Consider the following 20,100-nt stretch of genomic DNA (forward strand, 5'->3'; position numbering starts at 1 on the left):
TGGAATTACGTCTGCGGACCAGTCATGGTGGTACGGCGGGGCGCTGTGTCGACGAAGGGACCGGGCCAGATGGCGAAGGAGGTATTGTAGTCATGGTAATTTAGTTTGCTAGCCAGGAGATGCGCCTGGCTCAGGACTAGCTTTGGGGCTGGGTCACTCAGTGGCAGCTAGCTAGCTGTGATGATCAATGGTCCAGGGTTTATGACAGGAATCTGGCGTTGTAGTGGAGAAAAACAGTCCAAGGCTGGCAGATATTATCCAGGCTAAAAAAAACGGCTGGTGCCTGAGCAGAGGGTATAGGCCGCTAGCAGTGGCTAACAATGACTGACTAAATAGCTAGTAACTTAGCTAATTAGCTGGTTAACTTCTGATGAAAGTTTTGGCTATAGGGTCTAAAAAAATTGCGGATCCGTGTCACATTGAGTGAGGCGGGTTACCGGATGGTATATTTAATTTAAAAATGGAAAAAGAGATTGTAAAATAAATTGGAATATATATACAAAAAAGACGAAAAATACAAAAAGTAAACGAGAGGACAACAAACCACTTCTGCACTGCTACGCCATCTTGGATACAAATAAAGTTCTTAATATGTTTTCTGAATAGTGCATGGATGGCAACAAATGAATGATGTGTTGTTAATGGGCTTTCTCTATTCTGATTTGTTTGATACTAAACCAAACTACAGTAGGACAAAAGCTGAGGGTGAATAGGGCTCCAGACTGCGACCATTTCGTCACATTTTGCGACCCTTTGACTTGGCTGTGCAGTTACATTTTGAATTGGTCACATCGGTGCGAGCTGCACATTCTGCATCAGGGATGGGCAACACCAAAAATCTGAAATCATGAGGGGCCACAGTGGCGGAGAGAAAAACGTTCTACAGCAAATTTCCTGCAATTCTACACATTTTGCCAAATCAATGGGGGACCCCGGTAGGGTTGGGCAGTATCCAGATTTTCATACCGTCCTTCTCTCATACTGGGATATACGGTATTACCGGCTTAGTACACAAGGCGGCGCCCAAAAAAACGCAAAAAAGCCCATTGGGCGTCTATTACCAGAAGGCTAACACAATAAGCTAACACGTCACCTTATTAATTCAGCCACTTACTTAGATAACTAGCAAGTCAAAATTAGGGGTCTCTTTAATGCAGAATGCTGCGTTTTTCACGCATGAAAAAAATATGAACGCATAAGAAATATCTTGCTGTGTTTTGTGAACTCGGATGTAAAATGCTTCTTATTGTAGTTTCTGCTCGGCATCAGACTCATTTTGTGCTTCAGTTGCACTTCTCCACTCGGATGACAATTCAGAAATGGGCATTCTATCAGCAGACAGCGCTCTGACTAATATGTAGCTACTTTTCTCTTGTGAAATGCCAGATGAACTTTAAGCAAAACATTAGGAAATGTAGCTGGCTACATTTTTTCTATGATTAACATTAGAAATATGATGGCCATGCATCGTTTTAGCAAAAAATATCTTGCTTTTTCATTGTAAGCTCATTTACTTGTGTGGCTGCCAGCCAAATAACATTGAAATTCTGTTTTCTGCTGTATATGTTGCACCAATGTATTTTCTGTGAAGGGAAACTATAGTTGCACTTCCCTGATCACTTTATTTAAGCAAAAAAACACTTTTGACTTTCAATATAAAACGCAACCCCTGTCAATACACAGCTGGACTCACCTGCTCCCGTTTTATCCCGTTGTGCTATTTACAAACAAACATGTGACTGGCTCATCTGTACTGGGGACAAGTGAAATGAAGAAAGCGATCTGCTTTATCTCTTAATGTATTGCACAAGTTGACTGCAGGTATTTACTGAAAAAGTAACTACAAATATTAAAATGTATAAAAAAATTCAAATAAATAGTTTAAACAGTATTAACGGTATCGAAAAATCATCCTGTGCCTATTTCTGCCCAAGCTTACCCCCCGGTCGGTAATTCGACCATGATTACTACAATTCAGTGGAGACTCAGAGGAGGAAGGGGAGGACTACCATACTCAGTGAATTTCATTTAAAAAAATGACAGTGAAACATTAAAGTTATCCTTTTTAGAAAACTCTACTAAATATATTCACATGTCACCAAATAACTGATTAAAGCACACAGTTTTGCAATGATGGTGCACAGTAGCCTCAACAGCAGTGTTGGATCGCTAAGTCAAGGTACCACTCGATATCATAAGGTGAATGCACCAATTTGTAAGTCGCTCTGGATAAGAGCGTCTGCTAAATGACGTAAATGTAATCTAAATGTAAGCTTTTTTTCCCCACCAGGGCCCGCTGGTGTAACTGTTAAACTGCTTGCTGAACGGTATGATTCGACACATTGGATTGTGGGTTTACTAATGTGTTTGTAGTTCTAGTTTGTTGACTATAATGTTAATATGGTGACAATGTTGGCTTTGTAGCGGTTATGGTTAGGGCTGTGATGGTAATTGAATATAGTGGCTTGCGAAATAATTCACCCCCTTGGCATTTTTCCTGTTTTGTTGCCTTACAACCAGGAATTAAAATAGATTTTTTGGGGGGGTTTGTGTAATGTTATTTACACATGCCTACCACTTTGAAGATGCAAAATATATTTTTTTTGTGAAACAAACAAAAAATAAGAGAAAAAACTGAAAACTTTAGCGTGCATAACTATTAACCCCCGCAAAGTCAATACTTTGTAGAGCAACCTTTTGCAGAAATTACAGCTGCAAGTCTCTAGCTACTGGGATTTTTGCCTTTCTTCAAGGCAAAACTGCTCCAGTTCCTTCAAGTTGGATGGGTTCCGCTGGTGTAGAGCAATCTTTAAGTCATACCACAGATTCCCAATTGGATTGAGGTCTGGGCTTTGACTAGGCCATTCCAAGACATTTAAATGTTTCCCCTTAAACCACTCGAGTGTTGCTTTAGCAGTATGCTTAGAGTTATTGCCCTGCTGGAAGGTGAACCTCCGTCCCAGTCTCAAATCTCTGGAAGACTGAAACTTCCCTGAAATTTCCCTGTATTTAGCGCCATCCATCATTCCTTCAATTCTGACCAGTTTCCCAGTCCCTGCCGATGAAAAACATCCCCACAGCATGATGCTGCCACCACCATGCTTCACTGTGGGATGGTGTTCTCAGGGTGATGAGAGGTGTTGTGTTTGCGCCAGACATAGCATTTTCCTTGATGTCCAAAAAGTTCAATTTTAGTTTCATCTGACCAGAGTACCTTCTTCCATATATTTGGGGAGTCTCCCACATGCCTTCTGGCAAACACCAAACGAATTTGCTTATTTTTTTTTTTAAGCAATGGCTTTTTTCTGGCCACTTTTCCGTAAAGCCCAGCTCTGTGGAGTGTACAGCTTAAAGTGGTCCTATGGACAGATACTCCAATCTCCGCTGTGGAGCTTAGCAGCTCCTTCAGGGTTATCTTTGTTCTCTTTGTTGCCTCTCTGATTAATGCCCTCCTTGCCTGGTCCATGAGTTTTGGTGGGCGGCCCTCTCTTGGCAGGTTTGTTGTGGTGCCATATTCTTTCCATTTTTTGATAATGGATTTAATGGTGCTCTGTGGGATGTTCAAAGTATCTGATATTTTTTTATAACCCAACCCTGATCTGTACTTCTCCACAACTTTGTCCCTGACCTGTTTAGAGAGCTCCTTGGTCTTCATGGTGCCGCTTGCTTGGTGGTGCCCCTTGCTTAGTGGTGCTGCAGACTCTGGGGCCTTTCAGAACAGGTGTGTGTGTGTGTGTGATATATATATATATATATATATATATATATATATATATATATATATATATATATATATATATATATATATATATATATATATAATAAAGGTAATTGGTTGCACCAGATCTTATTTAGGGGCTTCATATCAAAGGGGGTGAATAAATAAGCACGCACCACTTTTATTTTATTTTTATTTTTTTTATTTCACATCACCAATTTGGACTATTTTGTGTATGTCCATTACATGAAATCTAAATGAAAATCCAATTCAATTACAGGTTGTAACGCAACAAAATAGGAAAAACGCCAAGGGGGATGAATACTTTTGTGAGCCACTGTAACTGTGTAACTGTTTATGGATGAAAAAGACCTTCATGAAAATATAATAACCATTAAAACCATTTTAAATAGGCCTACATTCATTTTAGGATTAAAATGTGTTTTGTATTAACTTCCTTTTCATGTAGATAAACTTTACCTAATAGCAGGAGTGTTTACTAATGATTATAAGCAATTGTTTTGCTAACTTAGTCTGTCTATTAATCTTTGTACATCTCCTCCTCTTTCCAACTGTCAAATCTTTTCAAATTTTATTTGTCACATGTGCAGAATACAACAGGTGTAGTAGACCTTACCTTGAATTGCTTACTTACAAGCCCTTAACCAACGATGCAGTTCAAGAAATATAGTTTAAAAAATATTTCCTAAATAATCTAAAGTAAAGAAAAAAAGGAACACAATAAAACAATAATGAGTATATATACAGGGGGTACTGGTACCGGGTCAATGTACGGGGGTACAGATTAGTCAAAGTAATTTGTAAAGTGACTATGCATAGATAATAAACAGCGAGTAGTTGCAGTGTAATGTGAATAGACCGGGTGGCCATTTGATTAATTGTTCAGCAGTCTTATGGCTTGGGGGTAGAAGCTGTTAAGGAGTCTTTTGGTCCTAGACTTGGCGCTCCAGTACCGCTTGCCGTGCGGTAGCAGAGAGAACAGTCTATGACTTGGGTAACTGAAGTTTTTGACAATTTTTGGGGCCTTCCTCTGACACCACGTAGCATTTAGGTCCTGGATGTCAGGAAGCTTGGCCCCAGTGATGTACTGGGCCGTACGCACTACCCTCTGTAGTGCCTAACGGTCAGATGCCGTGCAGTTGCCATACCAGGCGGTGATGCAACCAGTCAGGATGCTCTTGATGGTGCAGCTGTAGAACTTTTTGAGGATCTGGGGACCCATGCCAAATCTTTTCAGTTTCCCGAGGGGGAAAAGGTGTTGTCGTGCCCTCTTCACGACTGTCTTGGTGTGTTTGGACCATGATAGTTTGTTGGTGATGTGGACACCAAGGAACATGAAACTCTCGGCCCGTTCCACTACAGCCCCATCGATGTTAATGGGGGCCTGTTCGGCCCTCCTTTTCCTGTAGTCCACAATCATCTCCTTTGTCTTGCTCACATTGACTGAGAGGTTGTTGTCCTGGCACCACACTGACTTCCTCCCTATAGGCTGTCTCATCGTTGTCAGTGATCAGGCCTACCACTGTTGTGTCGTCAGCAAACTTAATTATCATGTTGGAGTCATGCTTGGCCACGCAGTCGTAGGTGAACAGGGAGTACAGGAGGGGACTAAGGACGCACCCCTGAGGGGCCCACGTGTTGAGGATTAGCGTTGCAGATGTGTTATTGCCTACCCTTACCACCTGGGGGCAGACCGTCAGGAAATCCAGGATCCAGTTGCAGAGGGAGGTGTTTAGTCCCAGGGTCCTTAGCTTAGTGATGAGCTTTGTGGTTACTATGGTGTTGAATGCTGAGCTCTAGTCAATGAACAGCATACTCACATAGCTGTTCCTTTTGTCCAGGTGGGAAAGGGTAGTGTGGAGTGCGATTGAGATTGCGTCATCTGTGGATCTGTTGGGGCGGTATGCGAATTGGAGTGGGCCTAGGGTTTTCGGCATGATGGTGTTGATGTGAGCCATGACCAGCCTTTCAAAGCACTTCATGGCTACCAACGTGAGTGCTATGGGGCGAATATCATTTAGGCAATTTACCTTCGCTTTCTTGGGCCTGCAATGCACTTTGCACAATGCACAAGGCCCGCAATGCACTTTTATGAATGCCCATGTGGTAGCCTACCGTTTGTAAAACAGGCAATTTACCGTTAATCCCTGTCATTTGGTTACATTAATTTCTGCTAATGCATGTATTAATTAGTAATTTACGGTTCTCATTCTGTGTTGTTTGCAGAGCTCACAACCTGATACACTTGTGAGAAACAAGTTTTGGTTTAGTTCATACCATCATTTACGCACTCCATGTGAGCAGTGATTATGTGTCTGGTTATCTCAGTTTTGTTAATGTTGACGGACCGCTCTGGCCTGCTTCTCGCAAATGTGAAATGTAGGAAAGTGCCCATTTGGGGATGTCTGATTTCTGATTGTCTTAACTCACCACCACTAATAAGCTGGGCTTCTCAGTAATGTTTTCTTTACCTCACACAGAAAGTCAACAAAGTCCGTTTAAAAAAAAAAATGTTACATCCATTCAAATGTTAATAGTTCCGCACAATATTAAAAAAATATTTCCAATACTCCCCCTCGCTAATCGGCATCACTGATAAATAGGCTATGAACATGTTATGTGGCTCAATTGTTTTCGCCGCCCTATGGGACTCCCAATCACAGCCAGTTGTGATACAGCCTGGAATTGAACCAGGGTCTGTAGTGATACCTCTAGCACTGAGATGCAGTGCCTCAGACTGCTGCGCCACTCGAGAGCCCCAATGCCACTGCCATCGAATGACCGCAGCAGCAGGGTTTGTGATGTTATGCGGATGTCTTTGGAAAAGTGGGAGAAAACCCAACAGACTTAGTTTGAATGGTTTTGTGTGTCGAAATAGGATCTTTATTTAAAAAAATTATATGCAGAAAAGCGCAACAGATCATAGAAGGCCAGTCGCCTCTTCACTGTTGACGTTGAGACTGGTGTTTTGCGGGCGCTATTTAATGAAGCTGCCAGTTGAGGACTTGTGAGGCATCTGTTTCTCAAACTAGACACTAATGTACTTGTCTTTTTGCTCAGTTGTGCACCGGGGCCTCCTACTCCTCTTTCTATTCTGGCTATAGCCAGTTTCCGCTGTTCTGTGAAGGGAGTAGTACACAGCAGTGTACCAGATCTTCAGTTTCTTGGCAATTTCTCGCATACAATAGCCTTTATTTCTCAGAACAAGAATAGACTGATGAGTTTCAGAAGACAGTACTTTGTTCTGGCCATTTTGAGCCTGTAATCGAACCTACAAGTGCTGATACTCCAGATACTCAGCTAGTCTAAAGGTCAGTTTTATTGCTTCTTTAATTAGCACAACAGTTTTCACCTATGCTAACAAAATTGCAAAAGGGTTTTCTAATGATCAATTAGCCTTTTAAAATTATAAACTTGGATTAGCTAACACAACGTGCCATTGGAACACAGGAGTGATTGTTGCTGATAATGGGCCTCTGTACACCTATGTAGATATTCCATAAAAAATCTGCCGTTTCCAGCTACTGTAGTCATTTAGATCATTAACAATGTCTACACTGTATTTCTGATCAATTTGATGTTATTTTAATTGACAAAAAATTTGCTTTTCTTTCAAAAACAAGGACATTTCTAAGTGACCCCAAACTTTTGAACGGTAGTGTATATACTGTATTTTATACCATCTATTGCCACTATGCTTATGCCGCTCGGTCATCGCTCATCCATATATTTATATGTATATATTCTTATTCCATCCCTTTACTTAGATTTGTGTGTATTAGGTAGCGTCACGTTGGTATGAAGAGATTCGGGAGACAGGTGCAGGAATGCATTTTTTATTTTTTATTAAGCCCCAAATTACGGCGTGCCGCGTAAAGGCACGGGGACGAATACCAAACAGACACGTAACAAAAACACAGGGTTGAAACCCAGACAAGAGCGAGGAGTACCTCGAATAAATAACACTAGCGCACAATGATTGTCACACGGGACGAGACCCGTAATCCACTGCGCAATTCACAAGTGCATGAAAGCCCAAAACACACAGCACAGGAACTCACATGCACCAACGGACATTAGTCGACAACCCAATGAAAACCAAAGGGCACACTTATACAAGTACTAATCAGTGGGAATAGGGGACAGGTGTGCGTAATGAAAGTTCCGGAGGGATCTGTGACAGGTAGGTGTTGTGGAATTTTTTGATTACAGTTAGATATTACTGCACTGTCAGAACTAGAAGCACAAGCATTTCGCTACACTCGCAATAACATCCGCTAACCATGTGTATGTGATCAATAAAATGTGATTTGATTTATGAAGAGAAATTATAGATAAAACGTATCGGTGCTCATCGGCCATTGGACATAAACATTACATAGAAATCGCAAATTCAAAAATGAGGGGTTTGGAAGGAATGAGTGGCTAACTACAAGCATTGCAAAGCAATCATTATTTTGCTTCCCCTGCCTGCTATTCGGTGGAGGGGGTGTGTGGTCCAAGTCTGGGTTTAAGAATTAAAAACATCTGTCTGAGAGGGTATCTTTTCCAAACTTAAACGATGAACATTCACACGCAACACCAAGGGACAGAAGAGGTTGAATACATTGGCCATGCTGTCAATCCAGCATGACTTCTTCTGCATTCAAGACAACTGTGAACTCGGAAAAAAAACAAGCTCGGACTGTGAAAATATGTTTTGAACGGTCATCCAACTCGGAATTCCAAGTCGGGAACTCGGGCCAATTTCTAGAGCTATGACATTCCGACCTGAAGGTCAATGATGTCATGATTCGACCTTGTTTTTTGGATATGTTGTAGGATATGTATACTGTAGCTAAGAAAGTATTACTAAGTGTACCGTGTGTTGTGTAGTAAGCTGTTAGTAGCCCATGGGCCTCACTCTAAGAATTTGGTCCCTCATCCCCCTCATTATCGAATATTGTAAGAGCTTTCATTTTCTGCTTATATGCCCCTTTTAAACTACATGACCAAAAGTATATGGACACCTGCTCGTCGAACATCTCATTCCAAAATCATGGGCATTAATTTTAAGTTGGTCCCCCCTTTGCTGCTATAACAGCCTCCACTCTTTTCGGAAGGCTTTCCACTAGATCAGTAGTTCCCAAACGTTTTATAGTCCCGTACGCCTTCAAACATTCAACCTCCAACTGCGTACCCCCTCTAGCACCAGGGTCAGCACACTCTCAAATGTTGTTTTTTTGCCATCATTGTAAGCCTGTCACACACACGCACACATTTACATTACATTACATTTAAGTCATTTAGCAGACGCTCTTATCCAGAGCGACTTACAAAATGGTGCATTCACCTTATGATATCCAGTGGAACAACCACTTTACAATAGTGCATCTAAATCTTTTAACGGGGGGGGGGGGTTAGAAGGATTACTTTATCCTATCCTAGGTATTCCTTAAAGAGGTGGGGCTTCAGGTGTCTCCGGAAGGTGGTGATTGACTCCGCTGTCCTGGCGTCGTGAGGGAGCTTGTTCCACCATTGGGGTGCCAGAGCAGCGAACAGTTTTGACTGGGCTGAGCGGGAACTGTGCTTCCTCAGAGGTAGGGGGGCCAGCAGGCCAGTGGTGGATGAACGCAGTGCCCTTGTTTGGGTGTAGGGCCTGATCAGAGCCTGAAGGTATGGAGGTGCCGTTCCCTTCACAGCTCCGTAGGCAATCACCATGGTCTTGTAGCGGATGCGAGCTTCAACTGGAAGCCAGTGGAGAGAGCGGAGGAGCGGGGTGACGTGAGAGAACTTGGGAAGGTTGAACACCAGATGGGCTGCGGCGTTCTGGATGAGTTGTAGGGGTTTAATGGCACAGGCAGGGAGCCCAGCCAACAGCGAGTTGCAGTAATCCAGACGGGAGATGACAAGTGCCTGGATTAGGACCTGCGCCGTTTCCTGTGTGAGGCAGGGTCGTACTCTGCGAATTATGCACACTATACGATACATTTATTAAACATAAGAATGAGTGTGAGTTTTTGTCACAACCCGGCTCGTGGGAAGTGACAAAGAGCTCAAATAGGACCAGGGCACAAATAATAATAATCAATAATTTTGCTCTTTATTTAGCCATCTTACATATAAAACCTTATTTGTTAATCAGAAATGGTGAATAACTCACCACAGGTTAATGAGAAGAGTGTGCTTGAAAGGATGCACATAACTCTGCAATGTTGGGTTGTATTGCAGAGAGTCTCAGTCTTTTTCCACACACAGTCTGTGCCTGTATTTAGTTTCAAGCTAGTGAAACTATCTTTTGTAAAACTATCTTTTGTAAAACTATCTTTTGTAAAAAAAAAAAATGCTTTTGTAAAAATCCACACCGGTATGTGGATCCTTAAACTCGGTTTATTCAGTTTTACACACATAATAAGACAACACAATATAAACAATATAAATATGATATGCTCAACTATAAACAAATATATAAAGAGTAACTATAAAGATACCGTACTTTAGACAAGTTAAACACACTGGGCAGAAGGGTACTGAGGTTAAAGGGCAATCTGTAGTCAATACAGGAACAGTGCAGTCACCTCACCATTGTTCCTGTTAACAGCCGAGGGTTAGGAGTGGAGAAATGCAACCACTCACACATTCACAGACAGTCATGGCCGCAGACTGATCATCCACCGCATCAATTACAGTGTTTACAAATGATGGGCACATCACCAATCTCAATGACCTCCGTAATAAACACTACAGATAGATGCTCCTCCAACCAGTAAATCATAGCGGTGTCAAATACAGATGAATGTTGTTTTAATAGCAATGCCATCAGAGGATGGCCTGTTCAAAGTAAGACCAGAATGGAGCCCAAGCCTCATAAAACAGTTTGGGGTTCCCACGTGTATAGAATAAATGTTTTTCTCATTTCAGAGACCACAATACATCTCCCACCCAATATTTATAATATGGGGGAACTGCCATCTTCCAGTTCTGGAATATTAGCCGTCTAGCTAAAAGAGTTGTATAAGCAACAATGTCTGATTGAATTCTTGACAGGGTGTTGCTTATGGGCAGCACTCTGAAAATGGCAGTAAGGGGAGATAGACCTATAACAGTGTCATATACAGTGCATTCGGAAAGTATTCAGACCCCTTTTTCTACATTTTGTTACGTTACAGCCATATTCTAAAATTGATTAAAAAATGTGTCCTCCTCAATCTACACAATACCCCGTAATAACAAAGAAAAACAGTTTTTTTTAATGTTTGCAAATTTATAAAAAAAAAATAATGGACAAATACCTTATTTACAAAAGTATTCAGACCCTTTGCTATGAGACTTACAATTGAGCTCAGGTGCATCCTGTTTCCATTGATCAACCCTGAGATGTTTCTACAACTTGGTTGGAGTCCCACTGTGGTAGATTCAATAGATTGGACATGATTTGGAAAGGCACACACCTTTCCCACAGTTGACAGTGCATGTCAGAGCAAAAACCAAGCCATGAGGTCATAGGAATTGTCCGTAGAGCTCCAAGACAGGATTGTGTCGAGGCACAGATCTGGGGAAGGGTACCAAAAAAATGTCTGCAGCATTGAATGTCCCCAAGAACACAGTGGCCTCCATCACCACCAAGACTCTTCCTAGTACTGGCCGCCCGGCCAAACTGAGCAATCGTGATAGAAGGGCCTTGGTCGAGGAGGTGACCAAGAACCCGATGGTCACTTTGACAGAGCTCCCGAGTTCCTCTGTGGAGATGGGAGAACCTTCCAGAAGGACAACCATCTCTGCAGCTCTCCACCGATCAGGCCTTTATGGTAGAGTGGCCAGACGGAAGCCACTCTTCAGTTAATGGCACATGACAGCCCGCTTGGAGTTTGCCAAAAGGCACCTAAAGAACTCTCAGATCATGAGAAACAAGATTCTCTGGTCTGATGAAACCAAGATTGAAATCTTTGGCCTGAATGCCAAGCGTCACGTCTGGAGGAAATCTGGCACCATCCCTACTGTGAAGCATGGTGGTGGCAGCATCATGCTGTAGGGATGTTTTTCAGTGGAAGGGACTGGGAGACTAGTCAGGATCGAGGAAAAGATGAATGGAGCAAAAACATTCTTTCTGAGTGTCCTCTCAATTCACCATCACATACTTTTATTGAGGGGCTATGACAGTCAATTACAAATGAGTCTGACATAATGTTTCTTATGTCACCACCACTAATGAGATGGGTGTGATTAATGCATGTCAGGGGCCAGTTGTCTTGAACGCACTAAGCCAGAAGTCGGAGATTTCCCAGTTCTGCGTTTGTAGTTGTTTTGAACGCGGCATTAATGCTCAGAGGGAGACAGCAGGATATTCCCTTTGAAGCAGGAATCAAAACTCCACCATAGTGAACTGTGAATACATTCGGTCATATGACAGCTCGAACAGCTGTTCAATTTCACTTACCGGCATGTCAACTGATCCAGGATCACAGTCAAATGGATTGGGAAGTAGGTCCCAAAGTGCTCTTCCAAGTGTTTTGAGGTAAGTAGTCATCACTCGTGTGGGACTCTTACTGATGCTGTTTTCTGTTTGTAACATTCACAACCCGAGCGAAGGGGGCATGGTTTGCTTTTGAAAGACTCTCCAATAAGAATGACTTCCTCTGAATCCACTGTTTTGGTCACTCATCTGTAGAATGTTTTTGTATTTCCCTTGCATGCTTGCGTTCAGTTTTTTCAGTTTCCCAAATATGTCTGTTATATAGGCAAGGAGACGGTTGACTTTTTTGTAATGAAAAGAAAATGCAAGTCTTTTTTTAAATTTTTTACATCCGTTGTAAATGACAACAGTTCCTCTTTCAATGCAAAAAATCTTTCCAACACTCCCACCTCGAAACCACCAAGCCTCGGTATGAAATAGAACATTGTCTTGCGCTGATCCCATATCTCCACATAGTTTTGCGAGCAGGCTTGCGCGCAGTGGATGTGTTTCGATGTAGTTTACGCTTCGAACACACCTACAGCGTCATTGCATTTTGGTATACCAGAATTACATTAATTTCCAATGAAACACTGTGTTTGCCTTGCAGCATTGCATTTCAGAGGCAGTTGCAGTGCGTTCGGTGTGGTGCATACGTTGGATTTATCGAACGGATGCATCAAACTATGCGTAGACGGCTTGACAGAAATGGTGAATGTGGAACTTTTGTTGCATACTATTTTGCGTGATGACACTGTCAGTGTGTTCAAAGTGTTACAATGGAAGTTACCTGCTGCAGTATATGTCAGAGTTCTGCGCTCAGCTCTTTTGTTGCTCGTTGCTTTCATTGTATGATACAATGCATCTGTATGGCAGAGGGAGACACATTCATAACTAGAGTGCAGAGGCCTGCCTGCCGTCCTGCTATAGATGGAATCTGTTTTTCGTCAATATAGCCACACAGCACACTGAACATCCCCTGTGCCATTTCATGCTTGGGAATCGTGAGACAGAACAATACGTCATCGTGAATAGCATCCTCCGACATATATAGCGAACAAAAGTCAATGCATGGGCATCTCGGCCCTCACAGCTAACATCAATTTAGCGAGCATAATTTGGGGAATTATTTTGTTGTTTAGTCAATTTCCTTTTGATTGCTATCAATAGTATGAATTATTTGTTTAACAATGTTATCTGACAAAGGTATTGATGTGAGTTTCTGTACCTCTGCCTCCCCACACATAGTTTTCACCATATCAAAAGAGGCCAGTAAGTCTCTGCAATAGTGTGTTGTTTCATAGCATAGCGGGCATAGCCATTCACCTTGGGAATGATTGAAGTGTAATGGGTGCTACCTGTTTGCTGAATGGGTGCAAGAGGGAAGTTCCTAATGGTGCTGAAACACCCTATTCTCAACCACTGAGAATGGGAGCATATCCGTCTATAAACCAAAGACTAGAGGTCGACCGATTATGATTTTTCAACGCCGATACCGATTATTAGAGGGTCAAAAAAGCCGATACCGATTTAATCGGCCGATTTTAAAAGAATAAAAAGAATAAGTTAAAAAAAGTACTATAATAATAAAAAAATAAAAAAAACATTTTTATTTATTTGTAATAATGACAATTACAACAATACTGAATGGACATTTCTTTTAACTTAATAAAATACATCAATAAAATCAATTTAGCCTCAAATAAATAATGAAACATGTTCAATTTGGTTTAAATAATGCAAAAACAAAGTGTTGGAGAAGAAAGTAAAAGTGCAATATGTGCCATGTAAAAAAGCTAACATTTAAGTTCCTTGCTCAGAACATGAGAACATATGAAAGCTGGTGGTTCCTTTTAACATGAGTCTTCAGTATTCCCAGGTAAGAAGTTTTAGGTTGTAGTTATTATAGGAATTATAGGACTATTTCTCTGTATACGATTTGTATTTCGTATACCTTTGACTATTGGATGTTCTTATAGGCACTTTAGTATTGCCAGTGTAACAGTATAGCTTCCGTCCCTCTCCTCGCTCCTACCTGGGCTTGAACCAGGAACACATCGACAAAAGCCACCCTCGAAGCAGCGTTACCCATGTAGAGGAAGGGGAAACAACTACTCCAAGTCTCAGAGCGAGTGACATTTGAAACGCTATTAGCGCGCACCCGGCTAACTAGCTAGCCATTTCACATCGGTTACACCAGCCTAATCTTGGGAGTTGATAGGCTTGAAGTCATAAACAGCGCAATGCATTTTGAATGAATGCTTACGAGCCTGCTGCTGCCTACCATCGCTCAGTCAGACTGCTCTATCAAATTATAGACTTAATTATAATATAATAACACGCAGAAATACGAGCCTTAGGTCATTAATATGGTCGAATCCGGAAACTATCATCTCGAAAACAAAACGTTATTCCTGTTACATTGCACAACCTTCAATGTTATGTCATAATTACGTAAAATTCTGGCAAATTAGTTCGCAACGAGCCAGGCGGCCCAAGCTGTTGCATATACCCTGACTGCATGCAATGAACGCAAAATGACACAATTTCACCTGGTTAATGTTGCCTGCTAACCTGGATTTCTTTTAGCTAGATATGCAGGTTTAAAAATATATACTTCTGTGTATTGATTTTAAGAAAGGCATTAATGTTTATGGTTAGGTACAGTCGTGCAACGATTGTGCTTTTGTTAAATCATCCCCCGTTTGGCGAAGTCGGCTGTCTTTGTTAGGAAGAAATAGTCTTCACAGTTCGCAACGAGCCAGGCGGCCCAAACTGCTGCATATACCCTGACTCTGTTTGCAAGAGAAGTGACAAATTTTCCCTAGTTAAAAGAAATTCATGTTAGCAGGCAATATTAACTAAATATGCAGGTTTAAAAATATATACTTGTGTATTGATTTTAAGAAAGGCATTGATGTTTATGGTTGGAGCAACGTGTACCTAAGCGATTATATGCAACGCAGGACAGGCTAGATAAACTAGTAATATCATCAACCATGTGTAGTTAACTAGTGATTATGATTGATTGTTTTTTATAAGATAAGTTTAATGCTAGCTAGCAACTTACCTTGGCTTCTTACTGCATTCGTGTAACAGGCAGGCTCCTCGTGGAGTGCAATGTAAAGCAGGTGGTTAGAGCATTGGACTAGTTAACCGTAAGGTTGCAAGATTGAAACCCTGAGCTGACAAGGTAAAAATCTGTCGTTCTGCCCCTGAACAAGGCAGTTAACCCACCGTTCCTAGGTGTCATTGAAAATAAGAATGTGTTCTTAACTGACTTGCCTAGTTAAATAAAGGTCTAAAAAAATGTACAAAATAAAAAAATTAATCGGCCACATCGGCGTCCAAAAATACCGATTTCCGATTGTTATGAAAACTTGAAATCGGCCCTAATTAATCGGCCATTCCGATTAATCGGTCGACCTCTTCCAAAGACTGCTAAAAAAATATGAACACAGCCTACCTATCGCTCTTGTAATTTCTTTGGCCCGGTCAGAATCAGCTGCCAAGCTGATTGAATGCAGAAGGGCGATGATGTTGTTTCTTTGCGTTTCGTTCTTGCTCCGGTATACTGAGGTGATGTCCGCATAAATGTGTCAACATATTTGAGGTGTTGGCAATTGCATAGTCTTTTCTCGTTGAGCGTGGCGACATACTGTTAACGTTTTATCCACTACTCTCTGTCCGTCGCCGTTGTAATCTACTGGGAAGCCAAAACATTCCCAAACTGGAGATTTAAACAATGATGGAATATCCTCCAATTCTGGTTGATCGACCCCACCACTCGCAGAACTAGTTCCCGGCTGCGCCTCACAAATGGACAGTTTGAAATGCGCCAATTAAGATTTTAATTTTGATTGCAACTTCCACATTGGCTCTAGTTGTTTTAACGGAATAGCCTGAAAAGTTGTTTTCAGCTCAGATTTAGTCAAGAGGTATAGGCCTACAAGGCAGCATAGGCATAGCCTAAAGGCCTAGTGTTTTTATTTTGTATTTTTTATGTATTCATTCAGGTTCATTCAGGTTCACCGAACTGAGGTACCCATACCTACATGTAGGGTTACACCCCTACAAAATTACATTGCATATTTGAATATGAATGACTGGGTATTAATAAGCGTAGTGCTTCAAGTAATCAAATGTTCAAGTTACAGTTGTGTGGTCCAGATTTAAGACCATGGTTAGTTGATGAGTTGAGTCAGGTGTGTTGCATCCTGCCTGATGTGTTTAACCCTAATCATTGCCCTTTACCTGATGCTTGTTGTCTATCTGATGTATAGGCTAACTCTTTTCTTCGTCACAGGTACGCTATGGCCTTGTACAACCAGCATGTCTGCCCTGTGGATAACTGGTACGTAGCTAAATCATACCTCATTCATGTTAAAGTGTAACTGACAGCCTTTGAACTACTTTGCAGATATGAAACAAACAGACAATCATAATATCAGTCAAAAATATAATTATGTTATAAAACCAACTTTATAAGAGGTTTTAAAAATGGGTTATATTTGACTCAACATTCCATGACATACAGTAAGGCATTGTTGGCAGAATTGATGGATGCAGTTCAATGCATGATTAATATAATTCACCAATACATTTCTTGGTAGTCCAAAAAAGATTGCTTATCAGGTTGTAAATCAGTTTCAATGACTCAATATTTTGGACAAAAACTGACGAATGTAACTAAGGCTGGGAATGTCAATATAATCAAACTACCAGGGGCAATGATCACAAGTCAGTCATAACGTGGCTAATAGGCTAGCGTATCTATTTATGTAGCAAGCTAAAAACACAGAGCCTAACGTTAGCTATATAGCTAGCTAGGAGGATGTCATGTCATCGGAGGAGTGGGTGAGTGACTGACTTTTTCCCTCATCATTTTACGGGGGCTGCACAGCTAAAGATGCACGTGTCATTTGGTTAGCTAGCAAGAAATGTGAATTGCTTTGCTAGCTAACTAGCTAGTAATGCTGAACTTGAACGACTGTTATCCAGTTATGTCTTGCTTTTGCAAATTCACTCTGGCTATCATCTGAGTGCGCCAGAGCTCAGAATAACTGGTGAATTTACGAACGCTTAACACCCGCTGAATATGACCGGTGTCAGTAAACGTAGGCAAAAAAAGTAATAGTAAAAGTTCCCAAATGTAAGTGGACTCCCGTGGTATTTACATATTTGCAGAAATCAATTTCTATTGATCTAAGTTTGCGCTGTTGCAACTGCCTGTAAACACACAGTCAAGTTCAAAGTGACTGATGGCAGGCCCTTGTGGCAAATGGCTTGTTTGCATAAAGGCCTACTGTAACTCTGATTGGCTATGTTAAGGGGGAAACCTAGTCAGTTGTACAACTGAATGCATTCAACTGAAATGTGTGTTCTGCATTTAACCCAACCCCTCTGAATCAGAGAGGTGCGGAGGGCTGTCTTAATCGGCATCCACGTCTCCGGCGCTGTCAGTTCCAGTTTAATAACTGGTTATAACTTTAACTGGTTATAATTGAAATCCTTGAATGGGCCGCCTAAGCGTTTTGTTTTCGGGCTGCCTAAGTCCAAACACTGTGAAAAACAGATATAGATCTTTTTATGTAATTTTAGAAACACATTTTCGGGATGTAAAAACACTTTCAGTGTAAACTTAAACGATTAAAACCAGATATAAAGTATGCAGAAAAGATAATGGAGCTACAGTATATGTTTTTTATAATACGCCCCCTGCCACGCCACCACCTAAGCCCCTTTTTGATCCAGGGCAAACCCTGTTTAGGCTAGTTAATGTTTAGGCTTCAAATAGAAACTCTATAGCACTCACGGCCCTATAATGTCCCTATAATGTGACACCACACCTGTTTCTGGGGCTAGTAGGTGCAGACACTGACCTACAGCATACAGTATGTCTAAAGGGAATGCTAGAAAAACATGAATGACAACTTTATTGAGAGCAGGTGGAATAACACTCAAAGTACCATTGTACTCTATGGTGGGAGAACCAATAATATACAACATTGATGCTAATATTTACCTCAGGTCAAACACACCAGTATAATGTTGCTGGTCTTGTGAGAATTCAAGCTCTACCACACAGAAGGAGGTGCATTCCTGTGTGTGTGTGTTTATATGGTGTGGGAGTAGCAGTGGTTCACCAGAGTATTTCTGGGTGACGTAAAAACCACACGTGTGTAACGTGTGATTTGTGTGTGACAATGTGTGTGCACTACGACATACTGTCCTTAGTGATGATGTTTAACTGTCTTTGACTCACTCCTAAAGTCTTACACCATACTGGCTGTGTGTGGGGCTGTCAAAACAATCTTCCATGTAACGTCACTTCCAGACTAGTATTTCCATAACAGGACTATTGCAATAGAGAAACATAGTCTGCTATTACGCACTAGACTGTTCCACAATGTTGTTTCAAATTACAAGGCCTGACATGATTTTTAAAACCATGTACTCATCAAAACACTCCCCCTCATGTGTCGGGGGGGGGGGGGGGGGGGGGGTGTGTGTGTGTGTGTGTGTGTGTGTGTGTGTGTGTGTGTGTGTGTGTGTGTGCGTGTGTGTGTGTGTGTGTGTGTGTGCATTTTATTTGTCTAGGCTGTATAACCAGTCATGTGAGGAGGAGCTTTATCTACAGAGTGGACCAACTTTGTGCTGTACTCTGGACAATGTTCCTCTCATCAGGTTAGTCTAATCACTCACTCACTCACCATGTTGTGCTGCTACCATGTTGTGCTGCTGCCATGTTGTGTTGACACGGGCAGGTGTTGTCGTGTTGTCATGTTGTGTTGCTGCCATGCTATGTTGTTGTCTTGGTCTCTCTTTATGTAGTGTTGTGGTGTCTCTCTTGTCATGATGTGGGTTTTGTCCTATATTTTAATTTAATTTTTTATTTTTTATCCCTGCCTCCGTCCCTGCAGGAGGCCTTTTGCCTTTTGGTAGGCCGTCATTGTAAATAAGAATTTGTTCTTAACTGACTTGCCTAGTTAAATAAAGGTAAAAAAAACAAAACAAGATAAATCGCTCAGTGAATTTAGAAAAAATAAAACAAGTGCTCATACCAAATGGCACCGTATTTGCTAGATATATATATATATATATATATAGAGGAGGGACTTGCCTAGTTAAATAAAGATTAAATATAAATAAATATATATATATATATATATATATAAGTCCCTCCTCTAACCCGGACAATTGTGCGCCGCCCTATGGGACTCCCAATCACGGCCGGTTGTGAAACAGCCCCTGATCGAACCAGGGTCTGTAGTGACGCCTCTAGAACTGAGATGCATTGCCTTAGACCGCTGCGCCACTCGGGGGCCCCCAAATAATGCACCACCTTGCTGTTGCGCCTTCTTCACCACACTGTCTGTGTGGGTGGACCATTTCAGTTTGTCCGTGATGTGTACGCCGAGGAACTTAAAACTTTCTACCTTCTCCACTACTGTCCCGTCGATGTGGATAGGGGGCTGCTCCCTCTGCTGTTTCCTGAAGTCCACGATCATCTCCTTTGTTTTGTTGACGTTGAGTGTGAGGTTATTTTCCTGACATCACACTCTGAGGGCCCTCACTTCCTCCCTGTAGGCCGTGTCGTTGTTGTTGGTATTCAAGCCTACCACTGTAGTGTCGTCTGCAAACTTGATGATTGAGTTGGAGGAGTGCATGGCCACGCAGTCATGGGTGAACAGGGAGTACAGGAGAGGACTGAGAACGCACTCTTGTGGGGACCCAGTGTTGAGGATCAGCGAAGTGGAGATGTTGTTTCCTACCCTCACCACCTGGTGGCGGCCCGTCAGGAGATCCAGGACCCAGTTGCACAGGGCAGCGTCGAGACCCAGGGTCTCGAGCTTAATGACGAGTTTGGAGGGTGTTAAATGCTGAGCTGTAGTCGATGAACAGCATTCTTACATAGGTATTCCTCTTG

General features: G+C 41.8%; 1 protein-coding gene across 1 annotated transcript in view; it reads left to right on the forward strand.

The window, feature by feature from the left end:
- Nucleotides 1-20,100, forward strand: part of LOC106613076 (transmembrane protein 150A) — a 95,315-nt gene that overhangs the window by 11,340 nt on the left and 63,875 nt on the right. The window contains exons 3-4 of the mRNA XM_014214973.3: nt 16,477-16,524; nt 18,771-18,857. Of these exons, the coding sequence (XP_014070448.1) occupies nt 16,477-16,524; nt 18,771-18,857 (135 nt within the window). The remainder of the gene's footprint in view (nt 1-16,476; nt 16,525-18,770; nt 18,858-20,100) is intronic.

Source organism: Salmo salar, chromosome 01 (genome assembly GCF_965601325.2).
Source record: "Salmo salar chromosome 01, fSalSal1, whole genome shotgun sequence".
Classification (NCBI taxonomy): domain Eukaryota; kingdom Metazoa; phylum Chordata; class Actinopteri; order Salmoniformes; family Salmonidae; genus Salmo; species Salmo salar.